Genomic DNA, 21,182 nt, shown 5'->3' with positions numbered 1-21,182 from the left:
CATTTATGTAATGGCACATTAATCTTTTCCCTCTGCTTAATCTCTCAGTGAAAAGCTGTAACCTACTTTCTGTAACAGTAAATTTATTTTTCTTTCTTGGTCTTGGGAAGGTGAAACTGCTGTTGAGACTCAATTCTGCTAATGCCCTGATCAACATTTGTTCTGTGCTTTCCTACAAAAACCAGACTCATTATCTTAATAAAGTCATTAGATGGATCCTTAGACAAAATACACCTGCCTTTTGGGTCATAGTTATAAAACAATTTGGGGAAGTTTACAATGCCAAAATGCACATTAAAAATGTTCACCATAATGGTGCCCTGTAGTAATTAGCATATCCACAAAGAAACATGCTCATTTTGTCTGATTATTTCCTAAGCAGGAGTCTGTTTGTGGGCCACTAGGTTGGTAGAAATATCCTTGTGACTGTGCTCTGTGCTTGTATGGGCTGTGTGCCCTCAGGGAGTTTGCTGTGGTTTGGGAGCCTCTGTGCTCTGCTGAAGGGGTCACACAGGAGGATTCAGATAAGAGGAGTGAGTGGAAGTGCATTGTGGCTTTGGAAGTTTAGAATAAAATTAAATAGTGGTTTGATTGGAAGGGGCCTATGACAATCATCCAGTCCAACTAACCACTTCAGGGCTGAATAAAGGTTAAGGCTTGTTTTCAAGGGTGTTGTTCAAATGCTCTTTATAAAACACTGGATACACCCTGTGTAAGATAGAGACATGAGATGCCAATTCCAGTGGGCTCTGCAGCTTTATCATCCATGTCAGGGAAGGTATAGGTTGGATATTAGGAAGCAATTTTCCACTGAAAGACTAATAAAGTACTGGAATGCTCTTTCCAGGGACATGGTAGAATCACAATCTCTGGATGTGTTTAAAGGAAGACTGGACATGGCACTTGGTGCTATAGGCTAGTTGAGGTGTTTAGGGCATAGGTTGGACTTGATGATCTTAGAGGTCTCTTCCAACCTCATTATTCTGTGATTCTGTGATCATCCTGCTCCAAAGATCAGGTTTTATTACACTGATGTAGTTAGTTAGCTGTGTTGCAGTCCTTATTAAGACTTAATACAATTTTTATGGCTTTTGAAATTATTTTTTCCACCGTTTCTTACACATGAACTAAAGTTTCAGCAGCTGCCAGCAGCACATGCAGCCAGTGTTAAATATGAGACCCCTTGAGTGAGGAGAGATTTCTCCTTCCACTGAGCTGAGCTCCCTAGCAGTTTTTTCATCCTGCTCTGAAGTCAAGGCATTTCTAAGAGGAGGTTTGGCCACTCTGCTGCAGTCTGTGACAGGAGAGTCCCAATTTCACAGATTTGGTACATGGGGTTGTTGGTATCTTAATTTAGATGCACATCACATTTGAAGGAAAGGGTGCCAGCTCTCCTGCTTGTTGGTAGTTTTTTTATTATTATTGTTATTAATTTGCTTGCATATGTCAGCAATAACAATAACTTTTGTAAAGTAGTTTTCTCCTTTTTGCCATTAGGAACAGAATGTATTTGAGTATCATGTGATGTTCTTTGTGTCTTACTTAATCCTTTGGCCATGCTATGTGCTCTGTGAAAATGGTGATGTACACACTCTTGCAAACCTATCCTAGAATAACCTAGTTTGGAAGGGACCCACAAAAATCATCAACTCTGTCTCCTAATCCCAAGCTCTAGCTGGGACCTTACACAACAAGGGGTGTCATGCCACTGGCTGAGCACAGTGTATGGCATTCAATTTTAAATCAGTACTAAATAATAGAACACAATGGATTGCTTTTTATGTTTTCAATTGAACTTTTCATATTTAATGTTCTAAACCTCGTGTGGATCTCATTTTTGTAAGCCAAGTGACCCAAACCAACATAGTCTATTAGTCTGTAAATGCACAGATACTGAAAGGCTTTTCTAGAAAGAACAGCCTCTGAAAATACAAAAAAAATATAAAGTGCATGTGACTCACAAATACTGCTCACCTGGAAATGTGATTGTTACATGGAAATGGATGTATAAATGAATGTGGTGTTACAGAAGTGTGGATTCATAGATAGTAGAAAGCTATCTTTATTTTAATTTTCCCAGGTATGCATTTGTCAACTTTTAAATGGTTCTTCCAATTAATTTTTCTTTCACTTTGTGAGGTAACAGTTGCCCATGGTGGTAAAAGTGGCAAATACCCCATTCCCTGTGAGGAACGTTGTGGTTTGTTTTCATTTTATCATTACAACTTTCCTTCACTCTTCTTTGCCTGGAAGGGTTTATACTGAAATGAGTTAATTGCATTTATGATGATGAAAGCAATTGGTTTTATGTGTTTCATGGTTATTCCTTGTTTTTATGGGATGGGAAATCATTGCTTTTCCCTTTAGTATTGCTCATTGGCAGAAATGTCAGAGATGCCAAGGAGAGATTGTGTTGGTTCACTTTGAATTAGCATATTTAAACAGATTCACTTTTGTCATTGAGAGAGTTTGCACAGACATCAACAGAAATTTTATTCATGTCTTATTTTGAAAATCAAGGGAATCAGTAAGAAATTATTGTGAAGTAACAGGATTATGTGTAAATCTAGATAACTCCCCCATTATAGTCTAAATAATTGGAATAACTAAACATAATCATTAAATAAGAGATGCACATAGGGTTCCTTGACTTCTGACAAGCAGACAGAACTGTTGCAGTATCCCTAAAATCTAGTTTTTCTTATACTCTGCCTGTATGAAGTGCTTGAGAAATGTTCAAATACACTAAAAAGCAATACATAGAAGACTGGTAACATTTGAAATTTGAGTTTGGATTATTTCTGTGTACTGTGCTGTCCTTTCAGGGTCTGGTCTCGGTGGTTATGACCCATATGTGACCAGATAAATCCTGTCTGATGTCAGTGCTGTATTGATCTGAATCTGAGGAGCCAGTCGAAAGCGAATTCCAGTTTTTCAACAATAGGAATAAACTGGATCAATATAAAAAAAGCAAAAATAGAGTTTCTTGTGGTGATTGACACATTGCCCCCACAGGCCCCAATTACATGCAGAGGTCTCCATCGTGGCCCTTCCTTTATCCTGTGTGGTGCTGTTCTCTCTGCTGGGAAATGGGGCTTTGGGAAATTGGGGAAGCTGGATCCAGAAATCTCTGTAGCTTGAATGGGCTAGTTTGCCGTGGCGTTGGAGACACAGAATGAGCTGGTGGGCATGGCAGTTTGTAGCACCCTGAGAAACTTGGAGTATAACAAAGGCTAGTGAGGAGGTGAAGGTTCTGGAACATCTCTGCTGTGGGGAAAGCTGGGACTGTTCAGCCTGGAGCAGAAAAGGCTGGAGGGGATCTTACAAATGTGCATAAATACCTGGAGGGAGGTTGTAAAGAAGCCAGAGCCAGGCTCTCCTCAGTGGGCACACAGGAGCCTCATCAGAACATATGGAAAAACCCCTTTACTGTGGGGTGAACAAGGACAGGTTGTCCAGGGGGATTGTGGAGTCTTCACCTCCAAAGCTGCCTGGAAATGGTCCAGGACAACAAGCCCTGCCCTGCCAGGCAGGCTGGATCAGATGACCTCCAGAGGTCCTTTCCCAGACAAAAATTTGTGATGCTTGTCCTTGCAGTATTTTTCTTCATTAGTTCATCTAAAGTTGTATTAAAGACTTGTAGGAATAAGCTCTGATATAACTCACTGTAAGCAGCATCTGCCTAAACCTGCTCTTAGCATATGTAGTGTCTCTGTGCACTGCATTCCCTCTCCTTGAAACCATGAGAAGACTTGAGGGAAGGGCTGAGCACTCTCCTTGTATCAGCATCTCTAAATTGCTTATGCCCATGCTTCATCCTGCAGCCAACTGCAGGGATGCACTCATAGTACACGCTGCCTGCTGGTTGCTCAGCAGACACCTGAAGGGATGCAGGTTCAGCAGCTGTCCTCAGTGTCTCAGCCACTGTGAAGGATTCAGAAATTGTAGGTGAATAGAAATTTTTAAAGTAAATTTGCTTAGAAACCAGGAATAAAATAGAATGAAATGTTATGGGCACTGATAGCTGGCCTTATCTAACTTTTCCTTTTAGTGCAGTGTTAATGGTATCTTTGTAATTGCTTCCACATTCTGACCAAGGCAGGCACAAAACCCATGTGCTTGTATTTTTCTCCTTTTCCCTAACTGGCTGGCTGGCCTTCATCTTCTGCTGTGCACTGTTCCCTCAGTCTGGAGTAAAGATTTACCGATCTTGTTGAAAAGTGATTTTGATCTTTTATGCTCCCAAAGAGCCTCTTTGGTCTGGTGGGCTGATGTCAGTGTTCAGTGGTGCAAAGGGCTCTCAAGTCAACAAACCCACCAGCTTTTGGGTTTCTTATAAGGAGAATTGAGAAGATTGCTCTATAATGGAATCTTAATAGTCCTAGAAGGTGAGTGGTTATAAAAACTCCTTCCAAATAATGAAATTCCTTTTGCAGAAAGGAAAAGGTGAAGGTGATGTTGTGACAGCAAGTATTAAAGTGAGGTGTCCAGGATATCAAATGATTGCTGAATTACAGAGTTGTTGTCAGGGAGTGGGTCTGGGATGTACCTGAACTGGTATGTAAACATTCCAGCTTTCCCTGGGTCTTGCTAAAGTGTTTCTGCCTGGATTATTGGAAGAACTCCATTGTTTAAGAAAATGAGGGACAGGAGTTTCCTTTTTGAAGAAACAAGTCTGTGTACTTCAATGACAAAAAGCTTAAGGAGTTTTTAAAAGACAATATATTGGCAGTTCTTTATGTGCATACTGCTACAAGGCATTTCCTCCTTGTTACAATCAGTGTCACTGAGTTGGATAAATTTGCAGCATTTTCTCCTTTTATTAATGTTTTGCTAGCAGGAAGCAATACCAGATGCCAAAGGTCAGGGTGTGCTAATAGGGTATAGCTGTAAATTTTATTGGAATTCTTCCTTAGACGCAGTTTTTGAAGGACAAGTCTGGAAAATGAGACTTGAACTGATTACGCTGATCACATTAGCTTTTGATGGTAAAAGTAGGCCTAATTTCAGAATTTGTAAAAATGTTACTAGGTAGATATCTGCTTGTTCAGTAATGCTATAGGAAACTTACCTTCTAAGACCCAGGGTTTTCTTCTTAAAGGTTTGGGGTTTTTTTTAAGAATTACAATATTTTGGGGTTTTATACTTCCTGTAGTGAAAAATCATTGTAAGTTTTGGAACACTATCAATTGGAGTAGATAGGTAGGAGTCAAGGATTCAACTACATAACTTTTTCCATTTCCTGTGAAGTTTGACATGAATTTTCCACAACCATCTGATACTGGGGCAGTTAAGGATTGCTTGTTAGAAACAGGCTTTAACCTTTCCACTTGCTTCTGGAGATTATTCTGAGTTAGAGCTGAAATACTCAAATGTCAAATTTCAGATTCATAACAAGAACATTTTTTCTTATCTTTACCAGAGGAGACATAATCAGGAACCTAATCTAGAAATCAGCAAACCAGAAGGAACTTGGGCAAAATTACTTGCTACATGGGTGAATCTGTTGGCTACCTTTTCATTGTTTGTCTGTTTGTAAAGTAATGCCTATAGACATACCAGAGAAAAAGGTGCAGTGGTCATGACTAGACTGGATAATGTGGCATTTACTTGTGCTCATCTATCCTTATGTCCTCCAGAGAGCCAACCTTGTGGAGTGCTAGCTGTTAAAAAACCAGATCAAATCTTAACCAAAATCCAGTGCTTAAACAATTGTCTTCAGCATTTAACAAAAGAATGCTTGATATCATACCTGCTAAAGATCACATAAACCAAATGAAGCCCCAACATAGTAAAATATATATGGAAATACTGTGGGATCTACAAACAGATGTGGAGAAAAAACCTACCCAAACATCATCAGGGGTACAGAGCACCCCAGCTCTTGTGGCAGATCAGGGAGCTTCCAAGCTGAGTCCTTGGGAGTAACTCTGAAGTCATCTCATTCCATGCCTATAGTAAAACATCAAGCCTGGTACATTCAGAAGTTGACCTCTTGCCCAGTAGCACAAATAGTGTTTTTCTTCTGTCAACAACATTCAGACAGGATATGGGAGAGTAAGGAGAATAAATTATGTATCAGTAGCACAGGAGAGAGAGAGAGTGTGTACAGAATGGCAGAGGGAGAAGGAAAACAAACCACAAAGATAGTAAAGGTCATGGATATCTTTTATTTTTCAGAACAACAGAGTTTATGGAGAATTGTTTTGTGTCTGATCTAATTTTGTTGGGGTTTTTTAAGAGAAAAATGTCATCTCCTCTGTTGCTGATTGATGACTCAATCCTGCTAAGGGCTGAGCTGTTTTTTTACTTCTGTGGCTGCTACAGTATAGAATCCCAAAATGGTTTGGGTTGGAAGAGACCTTAAAGACCATCTCATTCCACCTCCCCTGCCATGGGCAGGGACACCTTCTACTAGAGCAGGTTGCTCCAACCTGGTCTTGGATACTTCAGGTGCAAACACAGCTTCTCTGGGGTACCTGTGCCAGGGCCGCCCACCTTCACATGGAGGAATTTCTTCCCAATATTCCCTTTCACCCTGCCCTGTGTTAGTGTGAAGCCATTCCCCCTTGTCCTTTTAAGTTCCTGATGTAGAGTCCCTCTCCAGCTTCCTTGTAGCCCCTTCAGATACTGGGGCTGGGAGGTCTCCACACAACCCTCCCTTCTACAGGCTGAGCAGCCTCACCTTTCTCAGCTTGTCTCCATAGGACAGAAGCTTTAGTCCTCTTATCAACTTCATGGCATCCTTTGGACTTGCTCCAACAGTTCCTTCTCCTTAAGACAGTCATCACAACATATCGCTTTCTTTTTTAAAGCTGCCTACAGAGTAGTATTGACATAAGAATTAGTATTATTTTCTGACTTCCTTTTCCTTCCACAGTCTTTAGGAACCATGGAATTGTCATTCTTTGTCACCCAGGTCTACTTTGTCTAGCATCTTGTAGCTAAAAACTATCAGCAGCAGCTTCTGAGAGGGTTAAAAACCTTATGCTGGACAGGTGGTAAATATGTCCTCATCATCCTGCTCCCAGGTAGTTTTAAGATTGATTTAAGTGTTAAGAGAAACTCTCTGCCCAGATGAGAAGACGTGGCTTCAAGTTGGGCCAGGGCAGGTTTAATTTAGATATTAGGGAATTTTTTTTCTCTGAAAGGATAACTAGGCATTGGAGCAGACTGCCTGGCAGTGATGGAGTCACCATCCTTGAAAGCGTTGAAGAAATGTGTGGATGTGGCACTTGAGGATGTGATTTAGTGGTGAACACAGCCATGCTGGGTTGTCAGTTGGACTCAATGATCTTTCTAAAAGGTCTCTTCCAACCTTAATGATCCTCTGGATTCTGTGAAATACTTTGACAGCCTTCCAAAGTGAGCATCATTTCCCAGTTCCTTGGCAGTCATGTGGGTGATGCAACAGTTCCTAACAAGCTCCTGGCTAGTGCAGTCCCACTGGTAATATATGTAAAAGCAGCAGAGTCCCATCCTACCAGCTTTTTGACACCTAGAGAACAATCTGTTTAGAAATTATAGATAAATTTGCATACCAGGCCTAAAAAGAGACATGTTGTAGATTTAATCTGAGGATCCTGGGAATTCTCAAAATGTGGCCACTGCCTGCTCAAACACAGCTTGAGATGAATGGGACATAATTTGATAAAAGATGTTGAATTTCTTTGGGCAGAGCTATATTAGTAATCCAAAATGATGAGAGAAGAGATGCTTTGATACTAAATTTAGCTCCAGGTGTGACCTGCCAGGGCTGCTCAGATACAAACTATTGATCTGGCCCTATGGCCAGGAATCCTCCTGTTCCTTCTGCTTGTGGAAAGCAGTTTTGTCCAAAGAGCAATAGATACAGCTGATAGTGAGCCAGAATTGGCAAAGTTCAGCTGACCAGGGTATTTACTGAATTAGCCTAAATATGTTGACTTTCAGCATATTGATATGTAACTGTTAAAAAAAATACTCTAAAGAATAATCCTCTGGGTTTTTTTCCCAGTTTCTGTTTCTCTGTTAATTAGTACTCTCTGAGTGTTAGATGCTCTCAGTTGAATAAAAGCTGATGCTGATTGAAAGAAAAATCTGTTTATAGACAGGAGTTGAATTACAAGATATGTTACAGAAACACTAAAGAAGAAGTGAGCATAAGCCAGACATCTTTTATTCAATGTCTTTAAAAGGAAGAGCTATTGATTTTTTTCTTTTTTTTCGAATACTGATTAGTAGGGAACCTGGGATTTTCTTGGATCACATATTCTACTTGGACGGTTGTAATATGTATGGAAAATGAGGAGAGGAAAGGGATTGATGATGTGTATAAGATGTGTTGGCACCATGTGCTGTCAGATTTCACTGAAAGCAGGAATTTGGTAGGACATCAGTAATAAAGGAACAGAGCTATGTGCTGGTTTTGCAGATCATTTCAAACCCATTGATTGACCTCATCACTTCTGTGTGTTCTGTATTTTTTGCCTGTTTTAGAGGGCTTCACGTTATTACTCATATTCCCACATGTGGTGTGGGGAACTGCACAGAACCATAGAGAACTATAAGGAACAAAATAAAACATACACCAAAAATCTGTTCCTTCAGCAAACACTTGGCTACTGAACCCATGTGATAATGTCAGTAACATGCAGCTGGCAAGTCAGTGTTTAAATTTATGGCTTTTCAGGATTAGGAGGCGGTTTATTGAGGGTACCTCCAACTCCAGATATCAGCAGATGTGTTTCACATCCTGGATAAACAAGTGGTGAATGTCTCTGTTGGCCTAGGAATTTCTACTTTCCATACAACATGTAGAAAAGTTTCAGTATCTGATCCTTAAGAAGCATGGCACACCAGATTTCCTGGGCATGGTAATTTTAAATGTTGAAAGCCTATTTTGATTTTTTTTTCCCCTTTTCTTACTTTCCTTGGTATTCTGGATCTAGCTTTTTTAGCTAGTGAAGAGATTAAGTACAGGCAGGACAGTGTGCTGCAAAATCAGCTCTTTCAGCCTCACCAGAGATGCAGACCCTTAAAATGGGCCAAGCACATGAACTTGAACTGAGTCTCCAGCACAGAGAATCCCAGACTGGTTTGTGTTGGAAGAAACCTTAATTCTCATCTCCTTCCAACCCCTGCCATGGGTAGTGATACCTTCCACTAGAAAATGTAAATCATATTTCCATGTGTAAACACATGTGATAAAACCCAGCTTGAATGAGTTAAATGTCAGAGACAAGCCTTTGGAAGTGAAGTACAGCATGAAAATTGCCTACTCATGTAGATAATGGTGTCTTCTAGATCCCACTGAGCTCTTTTGTTTTGGGTTGTTTTCTTCCTGGGATCTCTGCCTGGTTGTGCACACAAGGAATAGTGCATATCTAATGAGCTGCTTTCTTTTTCTTTCCCTTTGCTGTTTTTGCTTTGTGTAACCCTATGCCTCACTAGACACCATTCAGATCAGGATTTGAGGCTGGAGTTATTATTCTTCCATTTAGCATTTCTGCAGGACTCATCACTACAGTATTTCAGTGCTTCAGATGTTAATTGATTTTCATAACACCCCACTGAGATGGGGAATTATTATTAACCAGGGAAATGGAGCACAAGGAGATTGAGGTCAGAAGTGCTGCCCAGTTTGAATGCCAGCTTTGAGACACCTGTTATCTGGTTTATTATTTATTCAGTAGTCACATTAAACTCTTGAATTCCTTTAATTACAGCTGCAATTCTGCATCTCTCATACTGAGTCAGAAGTTGGAACACAGGCAGTACAGTAAGGAAAACTCAGCTGAGCACTTTTGGCATTCTTTTTGTTAGGGATGTGCCTGTTTTCATGACAGTAGCTTTGGGCAGAAGTGGGGCAAGTATTAAGTCTCAAGAGATTTTTTTCTTCCTTAATAATTTCTTCTTCTGATACAATGCTTATTCTTCAGCTCTTGGAACAAAATAAACAAGGCTCTACCTCCAGGAGTCGCTTCTGCTCCCTAATTGTAATTCATCACCAGAGTGGCTCCACTTGTGACAACAAATGAGTATAGAGGTTCTTTATGGAGTGTGAGATGTTCTTAATTAAAAAATTCCTGAAATGAATGCATAAAGATTGCCTTGTATTTCTTTATTTTATGATTGCTTATGTACTCCTAATTTTAACATTTATTCAACATAAACAGTTTTCTGTTCTCTCTGTTTTATTTCTGTGTTGATCTGCCTTCTGGCATCATTGGCCCATATTCAGCAGCTTCTTGATAGCTGGGAATGGCAGGAGTGTCAAGGGCTCAGCATTGCTCCTCTGCAGAAATTCAGCTGTTCCAGAAGAGACAACTTGAGGCAGAGCTTGTTCAGCAGCATGGCAGCTGTCATAGCACTGGCACATGGAGATAATTCTTTTCCTCAGTAGAATATTTTCTCTGAGTTGACAGGAATTTTAGAAGTAAGATCATTAGAACCTGAATGCCTTGATAGCCATCTCACCTTTTTTTTTTCCTGATAAACTAACTAATCACAACTTTCAGAAGAATAAAAGTGGTCTGAAAACCTAAATGAGGGTGTCTGTAAACTCATGTGCTTTGGTACCTGAGAGCAGCGCTATCCACAAACTCTACTGAAAAAAGATAGAAACTTAACTAAAGTATTGTTTTCTATATTTTAATAAGTAATTCTAAACTATCTTCTCCCTAGATTAATTACTTGGTTTCCTTCCTTTATGAGTTTATCATATTTCAAAGACAGGTTGTCTTTTGAGGAGGAGTTAATTCTCCAGTCTTTGCATGTAGATCTTATTTTGGGCCCATTTAATTATTTTCCTCTAGACTTTTTAGACACAGCTTTCATTAGTAGGGCTGAATTAAGACTGCTTCAGGTTTCTTTTAACTCTGTAAAAGTTCATGTGCCTTTGGGCCTTTACACAAATATTTTTGGCCCGAACTTGAGCATTCTCCTTGTCAACTTTGGTGTGCTCAGTTACACTTCGTCTTCCCCAGTCAAGACAAGTACTGAGCAGTCAAGTACAATGTCTCAGCTTGACTGGAAAACCTTGTGTACGCTGGATGTGGTGATTTTCCTGAAACTTCCCCTGGATCTTTTCAAGTTCATGCTGAAAAATGTCTGTAAGAGATTTCTGTAATAGATTCTGTAACTTTCCTGGTAGATCTTTAAAGCTGCTTCAGGCATTTTCTCATAATTTAACTGCATGGCCAGATGGATTTGGGAGGCAGACTGCAGTTCTCCAGCCTCTCTGGTATTTGGAAGCCATGTAAATGAAAATAATAATTAAAGAAGTCTGATTAGAGAACTGCTTTTTATAATTTTTTTGTTATTACTCTGTGTTTGTTGGCTTGTGATTTAGACAGTGGGGTTAATTTTGAAATAAGCTTTTTTTTTTTTTATGGAGAATCCTGGTTAACAAGACACAATCTGAGAACTTAGAAGCTTTTCTGTAACAGAAATACTCTGTTTTCAAAGTAAAAGTTAGATTTATATTCCAGGTTACAAGAGAAGGTTTTGTTGGTTTTTTCTTTAGGATTACAAAGGTAATGGAGAAAAGCACCATTTGATATTTGCCAACCTGAAAGTACAGCACACTGGAACCTGAAGATAATTAACTGTTGTAGCTCCAGCTCTGATATTTTGATACAACTTCCTCATCCACACAGTGATGTTCTTTAGGTCTGTCTGCAGTGATTCCCATCTTTTTCTAGAAATCCTTTGAGTTTTAATTAACATTTTTTTGGTAGATTGATACATACAACATTTCAAATTAGTAGCTTTAAGCTTGCAAGACGGAGACAGCCTAATTTTTTGGTGGATTTTTGCGTTGTGTTTTTGGTTTGGTTTTTTTGGTGTAGTTTTTGTGTGTTTGTTTGTTTCTGTGTTTGGGGGTTTTTTTGTTTGTTTTTTTTACTGCCAGAACAACACGATTAGTATATGATCTGTGGTAAGAACTCACCAACAATTAATTTTGATAATGATGATATTATATAATTATATATAATGATGATATAAAAATTATAATTTCCTCAGAGTTCTAAATCTGAACCTTTAAGCATGTAGGACAGAAAACATGCCATGTTGCTCTTGTTCAACTGTCAAGCTATAACTGCATAGGAGACTAAAAAGGATTTTCATTTTCTTCTCAAAGCATTTCTGGAGAAGTCAGTAAAGCAGTTATCTAATGTATCCATATTGAGTACATGTTGAATTTTATATTATATTACATTAATTATACTGTTAATGGGTTCATGTGTCAGGATTTTTCTCCTTTTTTTTTTTTTTTTTTTACAGGATTCTGCTCAGGAGAGTGTCATCAAACGAGATATCCATCGTACATATCCAGCACATGATTATTTTAAGGATACAGAAGGAGATGGGCAGGAATCTCTGTACAAAATCTGTAAGGTACAGTCAGTAATCTCAATTTTAAAGTTCCATTTTTTGTGTGACTTTCTTTTGCCTTGCTAACCCTGTTCTGGTCCAAGTTGTTAATCAGTAAGATTTTAAAGCTTTGTTTAGATTGCATATGGAGACTGTGGTGTTTCTGCATTCCCTTTTGCAGCCTTGCATTTGGTACCTCTTAAGGTGCAGGTGAGAAGAGGCTCAGGCTGGCTTTGCTGAGGTGAGAGGGAGGAACCTGTTCAGAGGGAGTGGTGTAGGAGCTCCTCTTTTGCTCTGAGGTGAAGAGATTTGCAGAGGAGGAGAAACAGACCCTCAGAGCAAGCTCTGCTGTGAGGTTAAACCAGAGTGTCTGTAGACAATTCCGTGGAGAACAAGTTTTTGACCATTCCCAAGCAGTGTGTGAGCAGAGCTTTTAACTCACAGCTGCCAGATCACCTCCAATGAAAAACACTCTTTAATTTTTCCAATTTGCACATGGGAAAGTTGAGGTACTAAATCAATAGATTTGTCCATCTTGTACAGACAGACTTCTTTTGTTTAAGAGAGATCCAGAAGGTAAAATATTGCAGCCATGCAGCCAAGCAGAGACTTTTGTGGCTGGCAGTTGTAGATATTGCTGTGGTTTTGGCAGTCAGCTTTTGTTTCACTTTTTTTTTTTTTCCTAAAATTTATGAAATTAATGTAGAATATTCTGTAGAATATTACATAATGCAGAATTCATTCTGTTCATATAGAATGAATTATTGCCCTAGGCAAAGCCCTTTCCCTTCCTCTTCCTTGTGGCTGTTTCCACCTCCTGCTGATTACTAGAATTGATGGAGTTGTCAAGCAGAAAAAAGTGTTCAGCCTTTGGGGTATAATGACACATTTTCCTGTTCCCCAGATAAATTCTCTGGTGATACAAACTCCTATTCAAATAATAATTTGGATGAATATTAAATATAGCTGCTTAGCTACTGGGAATTCAGTATTGTGAGCAATTCACTGTTTAAAAGAAATACAAAATTGGGGAATAAAGAGAACTTTCAAGCAATGGTGTTGATTTCTTCCTAGTCTTGGAGGGCTCTAGAGGGCTACAGGAAACAGTTCCTGTGCCAGTCTGTGAAAAGAATAAAAATGCAGGTAAATTATGGGCTTGTCACTTTGATACCAGTTAAGTGAACAATGATGGAATAATTCAATTTTTCAAGAATTACATGTGAGAAGTATGTTTTAATGAAGGCCTGTGAGTTTACTGAAAATAGATCGTGACAAGCCAACACAAAAAGCCAGAAGTACAGGTTCCATTGGTGAAGGTGTTTTGACTGGAATTCTGTAGCTCCTGTGGCCTGCCAAGCTCAGAATGTATAAATGCTGGACAAGTTAAGCATGAACAAGATACACATTAAGAAGTTAAAGACTGGCCAGCAGGTTCCTAAACAAGCACTGAATAAATGGATTTCAGTCAAAGCATTAGGAATATCCCTTCTTCATTCCAGGTACTCTGGTGAGTCACCTGGAAGAAATCAGAAAGTCCTTTTTCATGAAGATATCTTGGTGACACAGAGAAAAGGGGATGGTAAATAATGAAATGTAAAGGATGTGGAGATGGATGAACCTTATGTAGGAACAGTTTGACTTGAGCAACTCAGTGGTTTGCAGCTGCCTTTAGTTACAGTGTCCAAAATTAAAGACATCTATTCTACACTGGAAAGAATCTGTAAAGTTCTGTGAGGATAATGAAAGAATTTGGGAACATTCTTTGAAAAGAAAAATTCTTGCTCATTAAGGTATCTCAGTCTATTTTAATAAAGAACAAATAAAGGAGTAAATCTGTCAGAACTGGAAGCAACTTAGAGGAATTATCTGTCCAGCAGGCAGCTTCAGAGGGGCACAGACCTACCTGGGTTGTTTCTTTTCTGTAGGAAATGTGAATAATTCTGCATGTTTTCTAAATCTGGGGGCTTCCCTTGCTCTCAAAGCCTCTCCTACTCCTGCAGAGGAAGTTGCTGTAGCTGTTATTGCATCAAGGTGCCCCCAACATTGGGAGTAATGTGCTCTGACTCCATGATTCAGAAGGCTGACTAATGCTTTATTAAAACTATACTATATTACATTAATACTGTATTATAACTATAGTAAAGACATATTATATTATATTATACTATATAAAAGATGCTAAATAAAAAAACATTACTGAGGCAGTCAGGACACAGCTTTGACCCAATTGGCCAAGGAAACAAAACAATCTGTAGCAGAATCCAATTAACAAATCACTTTGGGTAAACAATCTCCATAACACATCCCACATGTGCCAAGCAACAGGAGTAGTGAACAGAGATAAGAATTGATTTCTTTTCCTCTCTGAGCTTCTCAATGCCTTCCCAGGAAAAATCCTGAGAGAGAGAGAATTATGTCTCTGTTAAGAGAATGTGAATGCCACAGTTAGTTCTCTTTTCTTGAAGGATCTTGAAACTTGGAAGTGCTTCATCCTTGACAAAGAGAAAGTTAGGCAAAAACTCCAGGAGGCCTGTGTGGATGAGCAAGGTGCTCCTGGACAAACTCAAAGACAAAAGGAGGCCTACAGAGGGTGCAAACAAGGGCACCTAGTCTGGCAGGAATACAGAGAAATTGTCCAAGCAGACAGGGATCTGGTTTAGGAAAGTAAAGCCCTGATAGAATTAAATCTATGGCCATGGATGGGAAGGATGACAAGAAAATATTCCATGAGTACATCTGTGATGAAACTAAGATTAGAGACAGTGTGGGAGAAAATGTTCCTTCCTGTCCAGAAGGAAAGGGCAAACCTGCTTAACCTTGGACATGGACAAGGCTGAGGTACTTGATGACTTTTTTGCCTCTTTTCACTGGCAAGTGCTCCAACATCACTGCTGAGGCCACAGAAGGCTAAGGCAGGGACAGAGAGAATGGAAAACTCCTCAGTGCAGGAGAAGATCAGGTTTGAGATGATGCAAGGAGCCTGAAAGGCCATGGAACCTGATGAGATGCGTCTGTCGCTCTGAGAGAACTGGCAGATGGAGTTGTTAAGCCACTGTCCATGTATTTTAGTCATGGGCATCCTGTGAAGTTCCCACTGAGTGAAGATGGGGAAATCTAACTCCCATTTTTAAAAAAGGCACGAAGAGAAGGCTCCAGAGAGGCCTTAGAGCCCCTCCCAGTGCCTAAAGGGGCTCCAAAAGAGCTGAAGAGGAATTTTGGAAAAGGACCTGGAGTAACAGGACACAGGGAATGGCTTCCCACTGCCAGAGGGCAGGGTTAGATGGGATATTGGGAAGAAATTCTTTTCCTGGCAGAGGTTGCCCAGAGCTGTCCCATCCTTGCAGCTCTGGAAGTGTCCAGGGCCAGGCTGGACAGGGCTTGGAGCAAGCTAGGCTAGTGGAAGGTGTCCCTGCCCGTGGCAGGGGGTGGAATTGGATGAGCTTTAGGGTCCTTTCCAACCCAAACCATTCTGGGATTCTGTGATCAGAGACCTCTCTGTGTGTCCATCAAGTTGAGGGCTGCTCTTCCTGTGAAGCATTTTGTATTTACCTGCAGTTTAATGACCTCTGTCACGCAGCGACTTGTTCTTGATAGAACATGTTCTGCATAGCAGCTTTGCAGTCACTTTCTAATTCCCTGCTACAAACAGCTTTGTCTCATCAGCAGCCTTTGTACTATTTTTATGTGTTTTTATTTTTACTGGTTTTATGTATTTTTATTTTTACTGTGCTATATTTATGTGTTCTTTAAGGTTTGTGAATATTTGCAGCACATCTTTCTGCAGGGTTCTGTGAGTGACCTCACCTTCACTCTCTGGATTAGAACTGACTTTATTCCTGCCTTTGGCTCTCTCTCCTTTAATCAATTATTTGAGGGAGTAAGGGGATGTTCTATAGCAGCTCAGTTCCCCAAAAAGCCTTTGGGATCTTGGTGAAGGGTTTATGAAAATCCTGGTGATTTTGGTGCCTCCCTCATTCCTTCATGTGCTTGTTGGTTCAAAGAAGGATTTGGGAAGCATTGCTTTCTGGTAGAACAGCCACATCCAGTCTTCAGCATGGAATTATTCATAAATTTACTGATTACACTGAAAGGTTTATACCTACTAGCCAGTATTGAGGTCAGACACAGCTACTGGGGAGAATTCCAGGCAGAGATTTCCAGCATTTGCATTTGTTCTTCATCCTCTCACAGTTTGCTTAAATGACTGTGGATGTGACCGATACCTGTTTGGGTCTGACTGAACCTTGAATTTATGATTAATAAACTGTTTTCTCCAGTATGTGGGTTTTCAAGAAATATTGTTAAAGCCTAATTAATTTGCTTATAAAATTGTCATTCTATTGGGAATAAAAAGTAATTATCTGTGTTGAAAGTAATAATGTGGCGGCTTTGTATTGTTAGAATAACTTTGACCAGAGGTGCTGAGTACTTATCCCTTTATTCTAATGTGAAAGCAAGAAGTTTGAAGAATGGGATTTTTGAATATGGTTAGGAAGGGTCTGTCCTCAAGTGAGAGGGCAGAAAGCTGAAGAGCATTTTCTTCATTCCCCACTGAAATGAGAGATGATCTGAGCTGTCAGATAAAAAGGAAAATCATTAAAAGCTCACTGCTTCATTTTAACAGGTCTGCCAGTTTTTGTTCCAACTCTTTATCTCCTCTTCAGAACAGTAGGAAACCAGGAAAGATGGGAACTTTTTCTGTTGCAGAACATTTATGTGACAAAGTACCTAAAAATAAACATCAGGACTGACAGTGGTGATAAGGAATGAAAAGAGTTTCAGATTCTAAGACTGGAGATTTCACTTGAGGACACCACTTAAGCTGGATTTTCACAGAGCAAATTTTGGGCAATCTTTGTGAAAACTGCTGCTTCTTGCCTGCTTTCTGTTTAAATACTCTGCAAATTCTAGCTGTGTTTGAAGAGCTTACCTCAGTGTTACAATGCATAACTGAGTAATGCTCAGTGCCTGCTTCCAAGCTCTGTCCATGCTCACAGTCTGAGGCTCCAGGGAATCTGGGCACCTGGCAGAATTAATCCTCTCAGCTCTCTGCAGTGTGAGCAGTGCAGAATTTAACATGAGATGTGTTTTCCCTGATTTTCTGATTAAAGTAACTCCTATTTAACAAACAACCGCTGTGACTCTAACAGGGAACAGGGAGCATGGTGCAGGAAAATCAATCAGGTGATCTGGGACTGGGCAGACTGGGAAAACACACACAATGGTTTTCAGAAAATGGCAGAATTACTTCTCAGAGGCTCAGAGTTGGTGGTAGTATTTCTCAGTAAGCTGAGGCCTTGCAGAAGGATATGAATCATTTGTATCAGGATCTATTTTGTTACTAAATATTTATCCCTTTGTGGATGAGATTTGTAGTTTATTCCCCTTTCTGGTCTTGCCTGAAGGTTTTAGGTGCAGGATCAGTGTGGAGGCTGGTTTACTCTGAGACCAAACACTGTGTTTTAGTTGCGGGGTGTGTTTTCTGGTACCCACATTGAAGAATAACAAACTGCATTCTAGCAATGCTAACACTGAGTGGGCTCCATTATGGCGCATTTTAGTTTTTGATACTGTATATTGAAATATGAAAATCCCTTTGAGCTGCTCTCCTGTAGCTTTTTCCCCAATCCTGGTCTCACTTGCCTGCAGGTTTTAGGTGCAGGATCACTGTGGTAGCTGGTTTGCTGTGGCACCAAACGCTTTGTTTTAGTTACAGTCTGTGATTTTTGGTACCCACATTAGCAGAGAGAATAACAAACTGCTTTTTAGCAATGCTAACACTGAGTGGGCTCTTCTATGGAGTATTTTACTTTTTGTTACTGTATATTGAAATATGGAAATCCCTTTGAGCTGCTCTTCTGTAACCAGCAGCTTCTATGCCCATGATAAGCTGGGTTATGCTTCAGCAGAGCTGCTGCTTAGTGCTGAAAGTCTAATTTTCATATTTTATTTTTTTTCACATTTTCATTTTATTTCAGCATGTCTTTTCAGGTAGTCACCTCACTGTGCATGTATTCTTCCACATTTTTCAATCTTTAGTATCTCTTTAGATTTACAAATGGGAAGTTTCAGTGTTTGTCAGAGAGCAAATCTCTTTTGTTCCTGCAGAAATCTATTTGCCAATTAGAGGATAAACACAATCAGTGAAGAATTTATTTTTCACCTTTTTTTAGTTGTTTCTTTTCTTTGCTCCTGGGTTGAAGGAGCAATGCTGGTGAATATTGTCTTGTTTCATTCAAAGGAATTTTAGTGTTACCTTGTTTTCTTCTGTTTACATTACAATAAGGATTCTTCTCTGCATTTGTCTTCAGCCGCCCCATTCTTGCACACAATGAAAGATGCAATGAAATTATGTAGAATTTTCTGCTGAGCCTGTACCAGTGGAAAGGTCAGCTCTGGAATCCTGAAAAATGCTGGGAGTGCTCTGTTTGGGGCCTGCCTGGTTGAGGGTGAAGATTTCTACATCCTCTCAGCTCTCCCAGCTCTGGCAGAGGCACATTGTGTAACAGCTTCTTCCTGATATTCCATAAATGAGTAACTAATGTCTAAAAATAGAGTTTTAATGCAGAAATTCCTTGTGTAATGTGAGACATACTCAATGCTGCACCCATAGGAATATTATTACTTTCAGACTGTTAGTCTTATTATAAATTCAGGTAGGGAGTTTTAAATTCTGCTGTTACTAAATTTATTTAGCAACTGAGGATGTAATAAAATACCTTGTTGTGTAAACATTAAAATAAAATTAAAAGTAATAAAAATGTAATAAAATATAAATAATTTTAGTTAATAATAATTGAAATAATTATAAAAATAATAAAATGCCTTGTTGGGTGAAAAGTCTGCATCAAAGTATGGATGTTTTCCAGAGACACTCTGAGTTTCAGACACCATGGACATCTTTTAAGTCTCCTAAAGCAGATTTCAGCACAGAGCTATGTCTGTGTTAAACACTGAGTAGCTTCCCTTGGTCATTTCATAGAGATTGTAGAGAGGCATGACCTCTCGTCTTCCTCATTTAAATCTGCTGGCACTCACAGACAGGATTACAGAAATCCAAGCTGAGGTTTTAAATTCAGCTATCTTTCCCTTCATCTTTTAAATGCTAGTACATTGAATTTTTCTCTGTGGAAGATTCTGTTCTTGGGAGATTTTCCTTTAATTATTTTGGAGAAGAGTTTCTGCCCAGCCCTGGGTTCTTGGTTCACTTTCCCAATGTGCAGATGTTTCTCAGTCATGGACTTTGAGAAGACTCTGCTTCCAAAGAATTCACTTTCTAATGATGATCATCTAATAACTGCATAGTAGCTCTTTTCAGTATTCAGATAACTATTAAAAAGATGTCTCAGTTCTCTGAGATCTTCATTTAGTTAGAAATGAATGAAAACAGGCTTCAAGTCAGAACCTTCATTAAATCCCATTTATGAGACAGAATATTTAAACTCTCAGTTAACTGGGGAATTGTAATTGGAAGTTCCTCAAGAGCTTAGGAGAATAATAAGTTAAAAACTCTGAGATGTCACAGATTGTCATGGGAAAAATCCCATCCTCTTGAAATTATAAAGTTACAATGACTGCAATGGAAATAGGAGATTTGGGATTTTGCCTTGTTTTTATATTTCAGGTGGAAAATTAAAGTTGCTTAGCTGCATAAATCTTAAGTAGTTGATCTTAGCCTGTTAGTTAATGATATGATATTATGGTGGTATCTGTAGGCAGCATCCTTATTTTGAGGTTATTCTGGTTAATTACATCATATTTCAGCGCTATCAAATCCCATAGGTTGCTTAAAAATAAAACAGTATAATTGGAAATGTGATGTGCATTAAGATTCCAAATTCTCTTTGCATTGGATAGATGCAATGAAATCCTGCATATTTTAGAGACTTCATTAAAAACTAAACCTTTGGTTGTCAGGATGATTATGTTTTGACTTTAGAGCAGAATCTATCTTTGTTTGATCTAATTCTGATGTGGAACTGAAGTTTGTGTCCAAGTATCTGCAGACAGCTGCTTGTTAAGGTCGAATTTTGGAAAAGGACCTTGTGGAAATGAATCTCAAAAAAAATCTTTTTCAAAAAAACTTCTTAAAAAGTGGAAAAAATGGATCAAGCAGTTAATTTTTTTTCATGGGTTTTGGTTGCTTCAAAGGCATTTTAATAATTCCCTTTTTTTTACTGGGGCCCTTTGACATTTTTCTTCTATATAGGCAGTGTCCACTAATTAATTTCATATTTTTATTTAAAACAAATTATCCAATACTTGCTGATTTGTACTTCTATGGATCAACCTTTTTAGAAAAGTTTCCATTTTTTCATCTCTTCTGTTTTAATCAGGCAATTAGTGGTTTACCAGTTTACTTTTCCCCTCAAGCTTTTTTGGTGAATAACATTCATTCTTAATAATTTTTCAGTAATTTTATTCCTTTTAATTTATGATTTCTTCTGATGTTCAGTTGGACACAGATCCTTCAACACATCCCCTGTTAGGAATGGTTCCAGCAGGATAACAAACCTTGTGATTCTTCTGTAATAAAACAAATACAAGTAAAGTTCACAGGGATTTTCTGCTGGAGTTTAAATACAACTTAGATTGACCATCTGTTTTCCAAGCAGAGACTTTGCCTTCCTGCTCTGGATGTGTTTGAAATGGATTTATTACCAGCTCAAATGTGTTTAGGAAGTTGATTATGAGAAACTTTGCTATTCTTCCTTCATATTTTTGTATTTAACTGCAGAGTGAGAATTATTTTTTGTACCCTCCTTGTTTTCCCTCTTTTGCTGTAACTTCAACTTCTTTCAGAATCACATAAGAAGTATGTTTTT

General features: G+C 39.0%; 1 protein-coding gene across 5 annotated transcripts in view; it reads left to right on the top strand.

The window, feature by feature from the left end:
• The window catches only part of RABGAP1L (RAB GTPase activating protein 1 like), a 229,924-nt gene that overhangs the window by 110,402 nt on the left and 98,340 nt on the right, over nt 1–21,182 (top strand). For 4 of the 5 annotated variants that reach the window (XR_009418983.1, XM_059478392.1, XM_059478391.1 and 1 more), the window contains exon 14: nt 12,268–12,381. Coding sequence is in view for 3 of the 5 variants with exons in the window: in XM_059478392.1 (XP_059334375.1) it covers nt 12,268–12,381 (114 nt within the window). In the remaining 2 variants the exon portion in view is untranslated. Of the gene's footprint in view, nt 1–11,506; nt 11,653–12,267; nt 12,382–21,182 lie in introns of all 5 variants that reach the window. The other variant, XM_059478394.1, reaches the window with a different exon arrangement.

Source organism: Ammospiza nelsoni, chromosome 9 (assembly GCF_027579445.1).
Source record: "Ammospiza nelsoni isolate bAmmNel1 chromosome 9, bAmmNel1.pri, whole genome shotgun sequence".
Taxonomy (NCBI): domain Eukaryota; kingdom Metazoa; phylum Chordata; class Aves; order Passeriformes; family Passerellidae; genus Ammospiza; species Ammospiza nelsoni.
This window is presented reverse-complemented; position numbering and strand designations above follow the sequence as displayed.